The sequence below is a fragment of the Antedon mediterranea genome, chromosome 8 (assembly GCF_964355755.1).
Source record: "Antedon mediterranea chromosome 8, ecAntMedi1.1, whole genome shotgun sequence".
Lineage (NCBI taxonomy): Eukaryota > Metazoa > Echinodermata > Crinoidea > Comatulida > Antedonidae > Antedon > Antedon mediterranea.
The window spans coordinates 7,114,372-7,134,186 of record NC_092677.1 but is presented as its reverse complement, the minus strand read 5'-3'; the positions used below and the strand labels follow the sequence as shown (position 1 = coordinate 7,134,186).

The 19,815-nt window shown below is 33.3% G+C and overlaps 1 protein-coding gene across 2 annotated transcripts in view; it reads right to left on the bottom strand.

The window, feature by feature from the left end:
- Positions 1–93: 93 nt before the first annotated feature.
- LOC140056692 (E3 ubiquitin-protein ligase Su(dx)-like) overlaps positions 94–19,815 on the bottom strand; it is a 28,416-nt gene continuing 8,694 nt past the window's right edge. The window contains exons 1-20 of one of the 2 annotated variants that reach the window (XM_072102151.1): positions 18,268–18,431; positions 17,321–17,477; positions 16,329–16,453; positions 15,686–15,856; positions 15,059–15,253; positions 12,177–12,315; positions 11,757–11,852; positions 11,127–11,304; positions 10,660–10,708; positions 10,146–10,239; positions 9,416–9,544; positions 8,532–8,685; positions 7,626–7,714; positions 7,182–7,341; positions 5,445–5,578; positions 4,909–5,049; positions 4,440–4,560; positions 3,755–3,956; positions 3,444–3,516; positions 94–3,103 (exon numbers count right to left, since the gene is read on the bottom strand). In XM_072102151.1, the coding sequence (XP_071958252.1) occupies positions 3,004–3,103; positions 3,444–3,516; positions 3,755–3,956; positions 4,440–4,560; positions 4,909–5,049; positions 5,445–5,578; positions 7,182–7,341; positions 7,626–7,714; positions 8,532–8,685; positions 9,416–9,544; positions 10,146–10,239; positions 10,660–10,708; positions 11,127–11,304; positions 11,757–11,852; positions 12,177–12,315; positions 15,059–15,253; positions 15,686–15,856; positions 16,329–16,453; positions 17,321–17,477; positions 18,268–18,325 (2,565 nt within the window). In that variant the 5' untranslated portion in view covers positions 18,326–18,431 and the 3' untranslated portion in view covers positions 94–3,003. Of the gene's footprint in view, positions 3,104–3,443; positions 3,517–3,754; positions 3,957–4,439; positions 4,561–4,908; positions 5,050–5,444; positions 5,579–7,181; positions 7,342–7,625; positions 7,715–8,531; positions 8,686–9,415; positions 9,545–10,145; positions 10,240–10,659; positions 10,709–11,126; positions 11,305–11,756; positions 11,853–12,176; positions 12,316–15,058; positions 15,254–15,685; positions 15,857–16,328; positions 16,454–17,320; positions 17,478–18,267; positions 18,432–19,815 lie in introns of those variants that run through there. The other variant, XM_072102150.1, reaches the window with a different exon arrangement.

The window sequence follows — 19,815 nt, the reverse complement described above, 5'->3', positions numbered from 1 at the left end:
GTATAGTACAAGGATTTTTTCGAAAAATCACCAAAATATCAGGTTTTTTTTATTCAATTAATATGCGATAATAATGCTATATATTATCATATATTGCATTATCATCATCTTATAGTGCCATAGAAACCAGTTTTGTCGAAAAATAAAGGTTCGAAATTTGGCCATTTTTGAAAAATAGTAAGCCATAGTAACTCTGTACTATAGTACTACAGAGAATAAAGTCGTTTTTTGGACATTTCCATCATACATGCTTTTCACACAGAATGATTATCTACTAAGATAATTTTTATTATAAAATAAACGACTATTACTATTAATTTACCTCTCAATTTTGCTGTTTAATTATCAAGGAATAACAACATCAAAAAGCCAGAGTTACAGTGAAAAAAATCTGCAATTGTTTTAAAACGCATTTCATATCTTTTCATTTTATATGTACACAAAATTAAATTCATACTAATTATGGTAAAGTTAACGTGTTATACCATATAACCTCTGACCTGAATAATTAATCATTCTTGACACACGCACACACATATTATTTTTGTATCCCCATAAAACCTTATTTCATACAAAATACATTAAATAAATTCTATTTTTTTTAATATGCCCAAATATATACCATCCATATAATATGCACAATTAAATTAGTAGTGCAATCATTATGAGTTTTATACATTTAACATACATTTACAATTATAGTCATGATTTTCTTTATATTAATCAAGAGGCAGAACGAATACGTTAAAAAATAATCAATACCAAAATATTTTTCCATGCTCATCTGTATAGAGTAACTTACTAACAAAAAAAAACAAAATAGTGTTCGGATTTAGGTGAATCTTTAGTGTTTTTATTATACCCTTGTCACATCTGTATATATGTATATTTTGATCTCTCGATGTATTACACGTTGTCATCATTCGCGAACCTTGCCAAGTCACAAGATGAGAAGTTGGGACCAGGGAAGAGTAAATTTGTAATCTTACACTCGAGACACCAAATAATTACTAATCTTTCTTGGTCCTCTCCCCACCCCTCCTCCCACAAAATTGGATTCACACTACGTAAACCTGGATACTGCGCAGATGTGAAAAGGGTAATTATATTGGAGCATTTGTTGTAGATTTCTTGTACTACAAAAAATATTGTTATACTCAAAACTTTATGCATACCCCTTCAAATTCACTTAATCCACTTTGTGATTAATTAAAACATCTTCCTAACAACATACACGGTATTTTTCAACCACATTCACTAAATTAAAATGCAACTGAACCACCAGTACCTATATAAATCAAAATAGAGGTACGGACTACCTGCACCTGATCATGTTTAAGATGCATTCACACTGTGTACGGATTCGGGTAGTGGCCGTATAAATAGAACCGATCATGCTAAATCATTTCAGATTCCCTACAAAACATTTTTTTTTTCCTCCTATCACGTTAAAGGCAGATATTATGAATATATGAAATTATTTTCTAACCTTAACCTAACCTTCTAAATATTCTCTCAATAAAAAAAAAAAACATGTATGATAGTATATATCTATACAACTTAGCTGAATAATTCATAATTGCTGTCTGAACCCGACAGGAAAAAATAATGCTCGCCGCCGACCTGACCGAATCAGTGTGAACGCAGTTGTAGGGGTGAACATACATGACAGTAGACATTTAACCAATCACCCCTATCATCAAAATGATAGCTGGATCTCACTTTGATGAGGGCATTGTAATGATGGTATGTTTTGCATAGGAACTCCAATGAATAAATATCTCGTCCAATCTGTTGCACATTCACTTCAGTTAACAGAAATCAGCATGCCTATTAGTTTGTTGTAATAGATAACATAATTGTGCTCAGATTTTAAAAGTATGTATCCGATTGGCAGCAGCAATATAAATCTCTGCACCCGATTGGTTGATTCAAAGGAGCTATAGTCACATCACTCAACAGGTTGACTGATCTGCAAGTGTATTTCACTTGATAGCCTAGCCTTCATAAACTATATTATTAAAGTACGTGAAGGGGACACCTCTATTAAGAGAACCCAGAAGGTATCCACTGGTAGACCTAGTACTAGTGAAAGGTAAAATTATATATATATATATTTATAATGCTTCGAAGGAACAAAACATTTCTTTAAAAAATATGGGTAAGGTATTTTTTAAAAGGAAGTGAGTCATAATTTAATTTGATTATTACTTAAGTGCTTTAGATTTTATTTTACATGTGATATATAGATAAAAAAATTATATTACTAATCGTTTATAATTTAATGAGAAATGACTTTTCTAAAATCATCTCCATTTTCTTTCTATCCCATTTAAAACTATATACAATCTTTAAATTTAGTTGAATAATAATTATAATAATCAATTACAAAGATATAATATTGCTTCCTAGATGCAACTAACTCAATGGAAGTGACAATAAATGAATTTGATTAATTTTGTTTCCACAGCATCACACCTGGTTTATGTAAATAACCACCTTAGTGCTACTGGTTATTAAATCCGGCGACCGATGCCACTTTCCATCATGGTGGTAGTTTTATGTTGTGGATGCAACTTTCTGCCATAGCAGCAATGATCATGGTGTCAGCTTTTCATCATAGTGGTAAGTTTCTGCCATGGTTGCAGATGTTACTTATCCATCAGTCAGCTTTACATTATGGTGGCTGCTTACAATATAGTTTCTGCCATGGTGGCAGCTTTCTGTCGCAGTGGCAGCTTACCGCCACAGTGGCAGCTTTGCATCATGATGGAAGCTTCCCATCATAGTGGTAGCTTTCGGTCATGGTGGCAGCTTGATAGTGGCACTGTAGCAGCTTTCCATCATAGTGGTAGCTTTCTGCAACCGTGGCAGCTTTCCACCACAGTGGCAGTTATCCACCAGGATGGCAGCTTTCACTTATAGTGATATCTATTAATATTTATTGTTGGTGCTTGGTACTCTGGGTGTGATCTTTGTGGTGCCTTTGTGTACATGTTGTCTCTATTCTTGACCAAATCCTTCAGTTTCTTCGATGGCGAAGCTTACTTTTTCCCATAGTTGTTCATAATTTTTGTAAGGTGGTAGATCAATTCTATTAAAACTGCAATTGTAAGTTAAAAAATAATTAATTTATAACCATGTGAAAATCCATATATGTTGTACCTTTCTCTACATTGATCTCTAAGAAGAAACTCAAAGTCAATCAAAGAACAAGAAGCTGAGCTCCGTTAAATCAAAGGTTTTATCTGTGGTTGCGACAGAATTCTCCCATGCTCTTTACACAGAAACTGGAGAATAATGTATTTGATACTGTAACCATAACTAGTATACATTTTTCGCAGCCAATCATAAGATCAAAGGACTCTTGCTATCTTGGCAAGGCTAAGCATCCTGTTGTCATCATCAAATTTCTTCCTAAAATATAAAATAATTGTACTCACCATGTATGACTCCTTGGCAACCAGGTATCTTTACCAACTTTCTCAATACAAAATTTCTGTGCTCCATTGCTTCCTACATTTGAAAAAAAAAATCATAATTGAATTCAACAATTAATATACAGTGGAAATAATTTGCTTTGTACTTTTTATCCTTGTTGTATAATTTTTTCATAAGGAGACACCTTCAGTACCTTAGAAAACGTCCCCTAAAGGAGCGCTTCTACATAGAGGTTAAAGGTCAATTCAGTAAGGATTTACTTCTACATATACCAATACAGTGATTAAGTTTAGAGAGCATAGCATTTACTAACCCATTAATTCACTAAATCCGCCAACAGGTAGTCGACATGTTCCGGTAACAAACTGTAGTAGTCGCGACCTCTTCTCATTATCCATTTCCTTCACAGCGCGCCAGAACCACACTACCTGCTTACTATCTCTTGTGTAGTGGCGGTATATTGTGTTCCGTTGCCAGTCTTCAATGTCAAACTCTTGCATCCCACATAACATCAACTAAATAATAATAAGAGAAGGTATTTAAATGGATGAAGTTTAAAGATATATGATCCCTGGAAAAATATATTTAAATACCGTAGTTATTTGAATAAATGCCCCGCTTTTAATAAACAACTCCTTCTAATAAACTATAGAACATCTTTTGGAATAAATTCTGCCTCATTCTTTTTCCTGAATAAACGTCCCAACACATATATAAACGTGTGTTACAACACTATTTGTAGTAAAATTCATTGACTCCCAAGATCTACAATTTACCAAGCACTTTATACTGTATTTTATCACTTCTTAATGGCAATAGGGTTGTATTTTTGTTATATCTAGGGGGCAATTATTTGATTATGGATGTTACAACAAAAAATAAACGCCTCCCTCGAATAAAAAAACCCTAAAAACTCTCCCAACCAATAAATGCCCCAGGACTTTAATTGCGTTGCTGTGCGCAAGATGTACAGAGGCTTCATGTAAACAGGTGATTACCTCTAATTCTCTTTCATCAAAGTACTGTAACCATTGTAAAGGAACTACTTCATTAAATCCCTCTAAGAAAGCTTTCATCTGCTCTTCAATGCCTCGTGAAAATCGCCATTGAGTCATCAAACTACGAGAGGATTAAAATAATTTCGTATGAAATTTTAATATTTTTTTGCATTTGTATTTTATCCTCTTGGTGTCTTTAACTGTCTGTTTTTTACCCATTTAATCATATTTTTTTATGTGATTGTTTATTTTCATGGTGTTTATATTTGTATGTGACAAACAAGACACTTTTCGAGCCAGAGTGATGTACGAAAAAAATGTATTCATTTATAGATTTTCCACTTATTAAACAGACAAGTAAAAGACTTCTACCTAATCATATTACAAGACATACATTTTTATTATGTCACTATTCATATATACAGTAGCTAGACCTAGATGGCATAATAGTGTTCTCAACAGCACTTACTGTATATATTCCTCTTTGTTTTCCTCTGTGACTGGAATATCTGCTCCGCCTTCTTTCAAATCATGTGACTCTATCTTACCTAGGATCTCAAAGTCCGCTGTGAAGTACATATCAAGACCACACTCCTCAACATTGTTCTCCCTGATAGTAAGAAATGAATTTAGATAAGACTACACTACTAAACATTGTGTGCACGTCAGTTTGGCTAGGGCTGGCTGTATTGTTTGTTTCCCAAAAGGAAGAAATCATGGTTCTGGTATAAAGCTCTGTCTACACTATCAAACTAGTTTGACAAAAAAGTGTGATGTGTCCAAATATGATAGTGACATAACGTCATCGTGTTCAAATATAGGCACATCACTTTTTTTTATGGGTCTGTCCCCCAGTAACTGGCCATTTTTACCAGTAACCTTTTTTTAGAGAAATGAGAAAGTTTAAGTTATTGCACAATTAAATTTGGGGACAATGGTTCAGCTAAGTTAAAATTAAGTCGACCTCTGTAATCAATGAGTAGAAACAGCATATAAAATACTTACTTAGTCCATTCTAATGAGTTGTAAAACTCGGGGTCAATATTTTCTAAATCTTTCAGGGTCAATGATTTGTTCAACATTCGCTTGTAGAATGGCATGGTGAAACCACTGTAGATGAATTTACCATGATAAAGAGCCTGCAAAGGTAAATAGATAGATATCATAATAAAACATTAAAACCCTACATTTGGGATATACCTTTTCAAGGGAAGCTGTCATATTGTGTATGTTGTTTAGATAAGGATGCTTTAGACCAGGTCCGCCTTATATTATTAGCCAATCAAAATCGTATAATTTTTGGAGGGAAAATGTTATCCTCCTCTGAAGCCTCAAATTTGCATGTCCAGTATAAAAGTGGAATGTAATATATATTAAAAGAGAAGAGAGAATAAGATCAGAGTAGATAAACGGAAAGATGATAAAGAAAATAATAAGGCTTGACTGGTAGTAAGATGTATTAATCGAATTACAAGGAATAAAAGTTCTAGTTGAGTTAAATATACTTTTTGTATGAGTTATCATTCAGTGACAGCTGTGTACGTCGCGTGGAGTTATATACGCCTGAGAAAGCTCGGAACCAACTAAAATAATCACTACAGAAGCTTTCATGTGAAAACGAACAAGGAGAAATATGATTTTGAATACTACTTTGTTTGTTTATGTATACAGGCATACATGTAGTGTTTTTATTTGTATACAACTACATGTAGTGTATGTACGCAACATGTAGTGTATTTATGTGTATACAACTGTATGTAGGATATAGTGTATTTATGTGTACAACTACATGTAGTGTATGTATGTGACATGTAGTGTATTTATGTGTATACAACTATATGTAGGACATAGTGTATTTATGTGTATACAACTACATGTAGTGTATGTACGACTACGTGACATGTAGTGTATTTATGTGTATACAACTGTATGTATGACATGTAGTGTATGTATGTGTACACAACTACATGTAGTGTATGTACGTGACATGTAGTGTATTTATGTGTATACAAATGTATGTATGACATGTAGTGTATTTATGTGTATACAAATGTATGTATGTGACATGTAGTGTATGTATGTGTATACAACTATATGTAGGACATATTGTTTTTATGTGTATACAACTACATGTAGTGTATGTATGTGACATGTAGTGTATTTATGTGTATACGAATGTATGTAGGATATAGTGTATTTATGTGTATACAACTACATGTAGTGTATGTAGGTGACATGTAGTGTATTTATGTGTATACGAATGTATGTAGGATATAGTGTATTTATGTGTATACAACTACATGTAGTGTATGTAGGTGACATGTAGTGTATTTATGTGTATACAACTACATGTAGTGTATGTATGTGACATGTAGTGTATTTATGTGTATACAACTACATGTAGTGTATGTATGTGACATGTAGTGTATTTATGTGTATACAACTACATGTAGTGTATGTATGTGACATGTAGTGTATTTATGTGTATACAACTACATGTAGTGTATGTATGTGACATGTAGTGTATTTATGTGTATACAACTACATGTAGTGTATGTATGTGACGTGGAGTGTATTTATGTGTATACAATACAACTACATGTAGTGTATGTATGTGACATGTAGTGTATGTATGTGTACATATATGTTACTAGTGTATGTGACATGGAGCGTATTTAAGTGTATACACCTACACAGTCCTTGGCAATGTACATAAATAAAATAATACTTGGTATTAGTTACCATGGCTATAAATCGGCCAACAAATTTGAAGTATTGGATGTGATCTGGATTGACAGATGATGCAGCATTAATTTGTAGACTGTAGTTATTTTTGCTGGCATATTCAAATAGACAATACATTGGGTTCAACACTTCATGCGACAACATAAAGAACCATTCTCTGTAAAAAAAATGAACAAGTTATATAAATATTATAGTCGAATTTTATTCAGGTTGATGCTGTATCTTTGTGTTTTGCGTTCCAATCTCAAGGCCTTGTGTCAGGTTTGCATTGCATAACTGTTTCTGCTCAACTCACCCTAGACCTCTAATGAGACCAAGTTTATAAAGCACAATATAGTATATCCATCCTGTAATTAGGGACTTACAGTTGTGGATGTTGTAATTAATCACAATATACAAGATGTAAAGAGTAAAACTGATTTGCATTGTAAATGTATTTACCTTGCTACGCCACCGTAATCTAAGCCTTCCTCACCACGAAAGATAATATAAAGTCTCCTTCGTAGATCATATGCATGCAGTCTCATTATCTAGTAAGAAACAAATATTAATATTTAAAAATGGGTGTAATTCCCAGCATCATTCAGGGGGAATTCCCAGTATCATTTGGGGGAATTCCCAGCATCATCCAGGGCGAATTCCCAGCATCATTCAGGGCGAATTCCCAGCATCATTTAGGGCGAATTCCCAGTTATCATTTGGGGGAAATTCCCAGTATTATTCGGGGGTATTCCCATCGATATGCAACAAAGATCTCTGTTAATTTCTGTTCTTTTAGTAAGTTAATCCTTACACGAAAGTGGAAGACAGGCAATTGACCATGCTTGAATACCAATGGCATGATCTATTGGGATAATCAAGTTCCAGCAAAAAAAAAGAAAAAAAAAAGATCGTTGTGGGAGTTGTGGTTTCTATGCAGATGTAGCAATTCTCGTGCTCCAGAAAACTGTTAATTATTTTCTATTGCTGGAATTTACTCTACTTATCACGGCTAAATTCTGTATTAAATACAGTAGAACAGTCTATTAGGGGGAACCAACTAAGTGTACTTTAATAAAAATCTGAATAAGGCTTAACAGTAGTGTTTAAAACATATATTTCCTCCATAGCCAATTTTCTTAAATTCACTTTTCTTTTGTATATCCAACAATCATCTATTTCATTTTCAATATACCTTACCATTTCTGTTTATTATTTTGTATTGTTTTGCTATGGAGGAAAATAAATGTCTTTTGAATTGAATTGAATTGAATGTTTGTTTCATTGGAGAGTGTCTCCTTTATAAGGGTTTCCTCTGAATGGCGGTGTCCTCACTGTATTAGAAATAATATTGCATCATTTCCTTACCTGATGGAATGAGTCTTCAAATAACGTATTCCTAGACACACTAATCTTGACATGGCTTGGTAGAGAGTTACTTTGACACAGATATCGGAACTGACCTAGCTTCCATCGGAAACTTCTTTCGTACGCTATTGGCACGCCAAATGCTCCCTTAGGGCTACGATAAATTTTAGAAATAAATATTAATTAAATTATTGATCAAAATTACTTATGTAAGGGCAGTTGGAAATTTTACTTCTGATTGTGAGGATCTTGCACTTGAATCCAATGCTCATCACATTGCTTGTATGCTAAGGGAAGATACTACTTATATTTAACTTTATAATAATAATAATAATAAATACTTTATTTTAACACGGAAAAGCTTGTGTCACCATAAAGGTGTTCTTCTACAAGGCCGTGATCAACTAACAGTAGTACATTACACATTTAAAAATAACAAATTTAAAAAATAACAAATTTAAAAAATAACAAATTAGAGAACAAAAATATATGAACAGAAACCTTAATTACATTTGTGATAAGAGAACAAAATAAATAATAAATCACACCAATAATTTTTTGAAAGTATTTAAATTTGTGGCATTTTGCATTGGTTTTTTTTAGAGTATTCCATAAACTAGCACCATGATATGAAAAACTTTTTTTTTTTTTCTCCACCCAGGTGTACAAATGGGTACCTGGTAAGGTCATGACACAACTTTGCGCCGATTACTAGCTGCATTATGAGGGTATGTTTTCATACGGGTTTGATCCAAAAATGATGGGGTAATAATATGTACATCGCTTTGGAGATTTCACAACATGGTTTATAAATCCAGGATATTATTAGCAATTTTGAAATGTCCTTTAATAAATAAAAACAATAATAATTTTTGAATTCTTACCCCTTAGTTGCTCCTGGTCTTGGATCTTGGAATGTTGTTGCTCTTGTGTTGTGATCCACAAAATACAATACACCTTCCTTTGTGTAACGTATCTCCCATCCATCGGGCAACGGCTTTTCAGTATGCTGCCTATATTGTACAAACAACATATAACACTATATAGATTAACAACTGAATAACAAAATAATAAGATAAAGGAAAGCACTCAGAAACTGAGTGAAGTACTCGGCAAAATATTGCCATAGAGAGCACATGTTGATATTTCTGCCTTTGTTAAAATGTTATTTGTGAAGTTATTAATGAACTGATTTTCTTGAATTTCAATAGCCATGTACTGTAAGTATCTACCTATTTACACCCAAATTCTCAGAAGATAACTTGAAAATTATAGGCTCTATCATGCTAACAAATTAAGCAAGTACTACACATGGCAAAATTCTATTTTTCCAAGTAAAAAATAGCGGACTTGATCAAATTAAAGATTCCTTTCAACACTTTCCAGTGGCCAGAATGAACAAGAGGAATTTTGAGTTTCAATACTAGGTGTTTATAAAGACACCTCTTATGGTACGATTATTATTAAGCTGGCTGGAAGACCCTTTAAGTCACCCAATACACCTTTTGACCAGCACAAACACCTCCATTTTATCGGCCTAGATGGCTAGAGCTGGTACACAATTCACTTTTAAAAATACTTTTACTTGACTAATGATATCAAAACAGTACTAACTCTTGAGTTCCCTGTGTTCTAGGATCTTCCCATTGTGTAGTTCTCGTTAGATGATTCACAAAATATATCCGTCCATGTTGGTCTATACGTTTTTCTGCAATAGTAAATTAATATTTAACAGAATCTGTGATGGATCAAAAAGGAGGCAATCTACTAAATTACTATACTTGTAGGGATTTCAAGTGTGTATATCTAAAGTGGTTGAACCTAAGCAACTAGAAAAACAGCATATATATGAGTGGCGTGCGGCCACCTTTAGATTTGAGGCAAATCAATGTCCCGGCAGCTGCTAGGATGACATCAAGCAGCATCCTTACCACTAACACAGTCACTTGATTTCCAATGTCAAATTTTACCATTGAGCGATTCAAACGTTGGATATAGTTTATCTTCAATCAATCAAACCTAGTATCATTAGTGAACTAAAAGAGGACCCCCCTATCGAAATGACACTTTGTTGGGTTTTGAAGGTGTCACCTTAATGAGGGTTCTATTGTAAAGATTAATAACTTACCCCATCCTTGTGGTAAAGGTCCTAGTGGATCACTAGAATCGACAACACCCTATGAATTATTTAAAAAAACATATTCAATTAGAAACAAGTCATTTTTTGAAAGCTCTCCCAAAAAAAATAATTGTCTCAAGCTTTGAAATTCTTAGTTGCATTCTAAAAACCTCCACACAAAGACTAAGGGGAACACTTATCCTTTAAAATACCACTTAATTCTTTATTATAATTTGCGATTAGTGAATATGGCCACAGGAGTCAGAGTTATCAAACATATTTAATTTAAAATTAATGACTTTGTCCGTTTCCAAAATAATTTTTAAGGATTTTGTTATTTTAGAATACAAGTCAGTTTTTCACCTCTTAAAGTATCTTGACATGTATAAAAAAATTTAAGGATAATTTAATAAATACAAGCCCTATTTATATACTTGTATAGGTAATTCAGAGACAAAAAACATCAGTCAACATACTGGTAAATACAAGCGTGAGTTGCGCTGTTGGGCAACCTGGCTGCGTAATCTTTCATGCTGAAGCTGCCATTCCTGGTATGACCGTACTGAATCGTTGGTAGGTCGTTGCCATGTAGTAGAGCGAGTGTTGTGATCTACATAATAGATACGTCCCTGTGGATCATGTCTCCTCTCCCATCTAAAAACAAAATAAATATGTATCATTAATACTAGAGATAGAAAGTCATAATTTTTATAAAGCATAATTGAGATGGGAGATATTCTAGGCTTCCTCTTATTTTGATGAAAGATATGCTCTGGTTTTTCTCCTAGTATGTGATTTTTTAATTTTTGTCCTAAATGCAAAAATTTCAAAGCCATACAAATACATTCAGAGGTCCCATGGGAAATCCAGATGCTTTTTATCCCAGGCATGTGCCAATATGTGTTTTAACAAAGGATAAAAATGCATTGTTTACACATTTTCAAAGTCAAAAGGGACTAGAATTATAGCACAAATGATTGATGCACTATTGTGTGTTTTTTTTTCTATATTCAAAACAATCAGGAGAAATCATATACAGGCGATGGAGATCACTTTTCTTAGAATACTTGGAGGTCTGTACACACTTCATTGTTAAACACACTTACCCCTGAGGAAGGGGCTGTGGTCTCTCCCATGTTGTTGTATGAGCATTGTGATCTACGTAATACGTCCTTCCTTGCTGGTCAGTGCGCATCTCCCATCTGCAATAAAAATGATTTTTAAATAAAATTTCTAGTATTGCTTTCACTGGACACAAATTAGAGGCACTAATGAATTCTTTGATTATTTTTGACAGTGATAAAGTTGCTTGTAAACATTTTGTGTAAATATTGTCTGGCCTACTGTACAGAACAAAAATATAATTATAAACTTAACTACAGTATATGTACATATTCCAGGGTAGGAGCATTACTCCCTATTGACCCGGCCCACCTACTACATACGGATAACAATACAACTTTAAAAGTTAATATTTTTCAAATTACACAGCGTTCAATTCAAGAAACTATACACTCGGAACTCACCCTGGTGGAAGGCCATCATTGACGGCATTGTTTGTGTCTGGAGGTGCTGGCACAGGCACGGTGCTGTTTGTGTTAGCATGTGGCACTGAGGGTGCTGTTGTAGTTGTACTACCACTTCTTGGGGGTGGTGGAGGTAAAGCTAAAATGAGAAGTGAATATTTAACCATGATTTAAATATTTATCAATGGTATATTTTATTCAATTATACATAAAAAATACATATAAACATAAAAAATGAAGATAAATAAAAATAAAGAACTTCGATAGGTTTTCGTTTTAATAAAGTTAATAACTTCCATAGAAAAAAAAATGTTTTCACTTATAATCATTATTTATTAACAACAAAATTGTATGATTCTTAAGCTCTATCTACACTATCAAACAAGTTCGACAAAAACAAATGTGATGTGCTCAAATATGGTAGTGATATGACATCATTGTGTCCATATATGGGCACATCACATTTTCTTGTCACATAAAGTTTGATAATGTAGCTTTAGAATAATCAGCACTTGTTTTTTTTATTAAAAACAATTCCAGAAAATTGGGATTTGTTTGACCTAAGGTCAAAGCTTGCATAATATACTTGACACATTCATGTTTGTTATTTTGTATTCATAAATATTTCAATTGAAATAAACACTTTTTTAGAGTGGAAGGCAAGTATGTAAAGGTGGGTAGGTCATATACATAGGCATACATCTTTACAACAACACAAGTATCAAGTATGTAGATATCAGAATGTCAAACAGACATAAATCTAAATGCATTATGGGATACCTAACTACCAAATTCAATTTATTTATTATAAATAACCTAAAAAAAATATACAGTTTGGGAAACATTAAAAGAAATGGTGGTGACATCATTAGAAGTTGGTGATTTGTGTACAGATTGTAAATACAGCAGATCTCTGTATAATACGTGTTTTACTTTTAGTTGAGCTGAAAAAGTACTATTGAACGTTCAGCTTGTACAACAAATTTCAGAATTTTGTGTCCTGCGGTAAGGATGGTGAAGGATAATGCGATTGTACCAATGATGGTGCCAGCATTTACTATTAATTTTCAAGAATTAAATTAGCTGTGAAGATATGGCAGCAAAGTTTCCATGGGTGCTGTTGACATTACAACGCTATTGGGCTTCTAGATTATTTAATAGTCATGATTTTTTTATCTCAGCAACATGAAACTTAACTTATAAATAAATTTATTTGTTACTGAAACTGATGAACATGATATCATATACATCATAAACCTAGACACACACACAACATCTAATTCAAATAAAAATTTCACTTTCAAGGACCAGTCAATTTTCATAATAAATAATAACAATAGTTTTCTCTCAAACCACCAACTTAGATCACTAAGTACTAATAAATTGACTTGTACAGGTGTCTTGTGTTGACAGGTGTGGAAATTTACAGTAGAAATGTTATAAAACAAATAATGAATTATTTGTACTAGATAACTCCACAGATGGTTCTCGAACACACAGTAATTTCAGCGTAAAAAATGTACGTACCGCAGGACTATAGTACATTGTCGTTTACAGAAACGAATAAATAGACACGATGATTTATGTAAAATTAGCACCCTGGGAATTAGGCCTTGTCTTAAAAATGAGTCCAATTTTTTTTATTTGAACTCATTTAAACAAACCCAATTTGTGTTTTGTATATAACATTAGAGTTGAGGGATGGGGAAGAGGATGGGAAGAACAATTTTAAAATATATTCTCTATCCACTCAGTAACGAAATATTGTTTTAAATGTTTTATAGGCCTATCAATAATATACCACTAAACACAGTAAAACATTTACGATTTATAATACTTTTTTAAAACTGTCCCTGTTATAGTCGATTGAAATAGTAAAGTACATGTAACGATACACCACTACGACGTTTATATTTTTTATACTTATTAATTAATACAAAAACATTGAGAAGCAACTGTCAGTAATCTACCCACAGTCACAGTAATAAATGTTCTTTGTATATTTTGTTTATATATCTAACAGTAACCACATTCACAGTAAGACAATTTCGATTCAAATGGCGACCAAAAATGGTTAATACGTACAGTATTTACAATATTGCCAGTATTGCAATACTATATATAAGTTTTATTCTCCAAGGGCCCATAAATTTACTTACTTGTGTTAAACCAAGGGCTCATAAATTTACCTACAAACTGGGAGTCTGAGAGATTGGAATGTTCCATTCATCGCAAATCAATACATTTGTATAAACGTATATTAAATCTATCAAAATAGTATTTTTTAAAGAAAATCGGCCTGTCTTCAACATTATGATACTGTACTCGAGCTGTTCAACCGGTTTTCAGCTATTAAAAACAATTATCGTAGGAGGAGATAGGAAAATGCGAATCCTCGTATTATTGTGTGCAGGTATTTTTCATGAGGACATCCAATAGACAGTGTATACCACGATCGGAAAACACCCCTATTTGGGGCAAATCTTTGAACCTAAATTCGTTTTAATTGTCAATAACTAATTATCTAACTAAATTTAATTAGTAAACAGGATTACATCAGGTCGTTAAAATCAGTACCGAGATTCTAACCAACTTTATATACCATCGAGTAAACATTCTAGAAATAACGCGCGATTTACCGAATTTTGCCCTTACTTACATTTATATATAGATTCATTGAATGGTGAGAATACTGTAGTTGAGAGAATTTACAGTTCTATGACCATAGATGTTTTTTCCTTTTTTTTCCATAACTGAATAGACTGAACAGATTCTCTGTGCTGTATCTTTATATGGCATTACATGTCCATTGTCATAGGCAAATTCTGTAATACAGTATCACATGTGGTACCTGTACCATGTTAGGGTTTTAATAGACTTACCTCTAGTGGTGGGGGCTGCTGGTGAACGATTCACAGGAGGATTCACATTCCTGTTTGGTACTGGGGGAGCCCTATTGTTAGCTCTTGATGTTGACGACGGTGATGGGGCATCAGAGCGCCCTCTTGCCTCGTTTGAACTGGCTGTGGTACCTGTGATAAGTGGATGAATTGGTCTCGGGCTTATATCTCCATTGCCTATCATATCAAAAAATCATTTTAAATCCACTGAATATACTACTACTGTCTACACTACACTTTATGTGACAACCAAATGTGATGTGCCCATATATGAGAATGTCATATCACTACCAAATTTGGGCATATCACTACCATATTTGGGCATATCACTACCATATTGGGCACATCATACTGTTTTTATCAAACTAGTTTGGTAGTGTACTGTACACAGAGTAAAGTAAGTCAAATCTGAATATTGGATTTTAATTTTAAAAAGAGCCGACAGAATTAAAGCAAGATGACAAATCTGTGGCGATGTAAATTAATGGGTATGCCATATGCCAAGAGAGCATCATGATAAATAAAAATAAACAATCATGATAAAAAAAAACATTGTTTTGTAACAGAGGCTTGTTCACTACAAAATTTGTTGAACAAATATGCACTTACCGTTTTGTGTACTATACCTAAATGCTGCTAAAGCCCTTTCTTCAACTTTAAGTTGATTTAAACATAACAAAAGCTCAGATCGTCTTTGTTCGGATAACATTGACGATGACACTGACGATGACACTGACTTTCCTTCTGCCTTTAACTGCAACTTGTATTCAAAATTACTAACTGTATAACGGAATACAGATACATTATAAGGCAATTGAATTAGTAGCGATATAAACTGTGTCTAGATCTATATTAAGTATCAAATCTTTTGTTTCTTTTTTTTCAACATCAACAAACTATTCTCTTGCTCCTGAACCTAGTATATATTATTCACTTATCAAATCGGTACTTTTCAAAATCATCTTCTAAAAGATTATTTTGACAAGTGGCATAAAACAAGATGATTTTGGTGCTAAAGCTTGGTTCCAACGATGTACTGTAGGTGAAACGCAGGTTAGTTGACCAATCACAGACGACAGTTCAGATGATCAATCATGACGTGAATGATGGAATTACTTCTACGGTGGGTTATGTCCTTATCTTACATTTATGTGGGAACCAAGCCTTAGTATGGTTGATAAATCTTACCCCTGGTGTCAAAAATCCTTTAGTGCACAATTGCACAGTGAATTATAGTGTAAACAATACTTACTGTCACCATTGTGTTGTAGAAGTATAGGCAGTAGATCTAGCGTGCCACTGTAGGATAAGCTGTCTGTTTTAAACACATGATGAAAGAACACCTTGAAGCTTATCTTAGACTTTGGTTCAACAAGTCTGAAAAAAATTAAACATGTCAACATAAAAAACAATGCAGTACTGATTATGATTTTTAATATCTTATACAGTATTTACGTTGCCAGCCAAAATTTTCCCCATTTTGACAATGGTAGAATCCATTGTTGTATTATAATAGTTTGATTTGAACAGATTGAAACAGCAACCTCTAAAACTCTGTCTACACCATCAAACTAGTTTGACAAAAAAAAGTGCCCAAATATAGTAGTGATATGTTTAAATATGGTAGTGATATGGCATCATCATGTCCATATATGGGCACATCACATGTTTTTGTCATATAAAGTTTGATGATGTAGACAGAGCTTAAGACATCTAGAGTAGTAATGCAAGATTTTGAAAGTCATCATACGGCTGTGTAAAATTTGTTCGCGACAACCATAATACTACACAAAAAAAGATTCAAATTTTGAATCTTTTTTTTTTAGTCTAAATGCGCATGTTTATAACAGAAACTAAGGTTGTCACATGAACCTATAATCAACCAAATTGGGTAAGACGACTTGAAAAAAGGGATTTTTATAGTGTGGGTTGTTGATTTGTCCAAAAAAATAGTGTTCAATAACTTAAGGCCAAATTATAACTTTGCGTGGTTTGTACAGGTAAGGTATTTCTGTAGTATTTATCTTCATTTTCGAACAGATTTGGGCAAAATTCCTGCAGTAAAGGGTCTTTCACACCTGTCCCGGGACAATTCCGTTCTGGCGATTAGCGCGTACCCGCGTGATAACGGAACATTGGTGTTAGATTGGATTTTCCAGTGCCGGAATAGGTTTGAAAGACCCTTAGATGAATGTGCGTAGTATTTTACTTCAGAACCCTGATTATGGAAAGCTTCTTTCTTACATTGTATAATCATCCTTCCACTCTGGATTCCACGATTTCTTGACAACATCTGTCTTACGATGATTTTTACCCTTTGAATCAACTGTCAATGTAACATAGGTATCCGGCTTGCTGGCAAACAGACTGCTAGATCCTTCTACTAATTTTGCTGATATAACTGAAAAAAAATATATATATTTTACAGTCTGTAGCAAAAGAGACCAGACAGGATGAGAGGTTATAAGAATGGAATTAGATTATTCACAGCATGGGGTGGAATGATAGAGAGAGCTATCAAGATGGGGCTAGAGAGCTATCAAGATGGGGCTAGAGAGCTATCAAGATGGGGCTAGAGAGCTATCAAGATGGGGATAAAGAGCTATCATGATAGGGCTAGAGAGCTATCAAGATAGGGCTAGAGAGCTATCAAGATAGGGCTAGAGAGCTATCAAGATAGGGCTAGAGAGCTTTCAAGATACGGGCTAGAGAGCTTTCAAGATACGGGCTAGAGAGCTTTCAAGATACGGGCTAGAGAGCTACAGTATCAAGATAGGGCTAGAGAGCTATCAAGATAGGGCTAGAGAGCTATCAAGATAGGGCTAGAGAGCTATCAAGATAGGGCTAGAGAGCTTTCAAGATAGGGCTAGAGAGCTATCAAGATAGGGCTAGAGAGCAATCAAGATAGGGCTAGAGAGCTATCAAGATAGGGCTAGAGAGCTATCAAGATAGGGCTAGAGAGCTATCAAGATGGGGCTAGAGAGCTTTCAAGATGGGGCTAGAGAGCTATCAAGATGGGGCTAGAGAGCTATCAAGATGGGGCTAGAGAGCTATCAAGATGGGGCTAGAGAGCTATCAAGATAGGGCTAGAGAGCTATCAAGATAGGGCTAGAGAGCTTTCAATATGGGGGCTAGAGAGCTAATAAGATACGGGAGTAGAATACATTTTGATTTTCAATAATTGTAGTTACCTGATAAACTAAGTTGATACAGCTTATTGATAGCTGGTGCTGGTTGGTCATTTGCCATTTCACTTTGCTTCGCTTACTTGCCCAACCTACGAGGGAAATACAACATGTACTGTAACAACATCAAATGATTCCTACTGAACTAATTAAATATTTACATTAAGTTAATATGCTATATTATTAATGATTTTACACACACTGAATTATTTTTTTTTTTTTTTTTTTTTTTTTTTTTTTTTTTTTTTTTTTTTTTTCATTTCATCACATACATAATACAAAATTAATATATAAAGGCAACGTAACAATTAAAACGATATAATACTCTCTCAAAAATAAGAGAGTAATGAAATTAAAGAAAAAAAAAATAATGTATCGCAAAAATACACTTAATAATAATCATTTTGCTAATAATATGGTTGCCTTGTATTTTTGGTAAATGTGAAATAAATGATTATAATTAAGTAATTGTTTTTTGATTTTGCAACTAAATATGTACCACTTTGTAATTAAAATTAAAATGTTTGCATCACTGTGTGTTTTTCCAAAACCAAAACATATACTTTCTTTGGTGATAATTAAGTTATTGTTGATATTTCGATACATATATTGTTTTACATTTTCCCAAATGTTCTTTACCAGATCACATTCAAAGAACATATGTAGCAGTGTTTCCTGCTTTTCCTTGCAAAAACTACACATTGGTGAATCGACCTTTGACATCTTAAAGAGCATTGTATTTGTATAAATTATACGATGAATAAATTTAAATTGAAAATTTTTTAGCTTAGTGTCATTTGTACAGGCGTGTAAATTTGAGAAAAGGTTTTTCCAATTAAGTTTGTTGTCAAACTCCTTTTCCCATTTGGATTCAATTCCAATTGGCTCTTCAACATTTTTTAATATAATGTGTTTATAGATATAATGACAATTTCTCGTTTTCACAGAAATGAATGTCTGTAATTTGGATTCAACTTCATTAGTTGTGTTTATACCTTGTTCAATTAATTTCTGTTTCCAGAGCTTTGGAATTGAATTTACAATCTGGTGATATAATAAGAAGTCTGGTTTAAAATTATATTTTTGGTTAAATTCGTCTAGTTCTAATATTTTCCCTTCTTTGTTCACGATATCTTTTACATAGTTTACATTTTTAACCAACCAATTTTTTTCAACTTTAAATTCTCTTTTATCAAAAACATGAGTTGTTCCATAAAGATTGATTTAAGATGTCCTCTATCGTATACGGTTCTACAAAATTGTATTCACTCCACGCAGAGAGTATATCTTTATGGAACCTTTCAAATTGTTTTAATATTTTTGAAGATTTAGAAAAGTTGGTTTCGAAAACAATATTTCCTCCAACCTCTTTAATCTTACTTTTTAAAAACACTTTCCACTTGGATTGATTTCCATCAAGATATCTTTTCACCCAACATGATTTGAGAGATGTACAGTAACTCTTAATATGGGGAATTTTTAACCCTCCTCGTCAAAATTGTTAAGCATGACTTTTCTTTTGACTTTATCGGGTTTTCCGTTCCATATAAATTT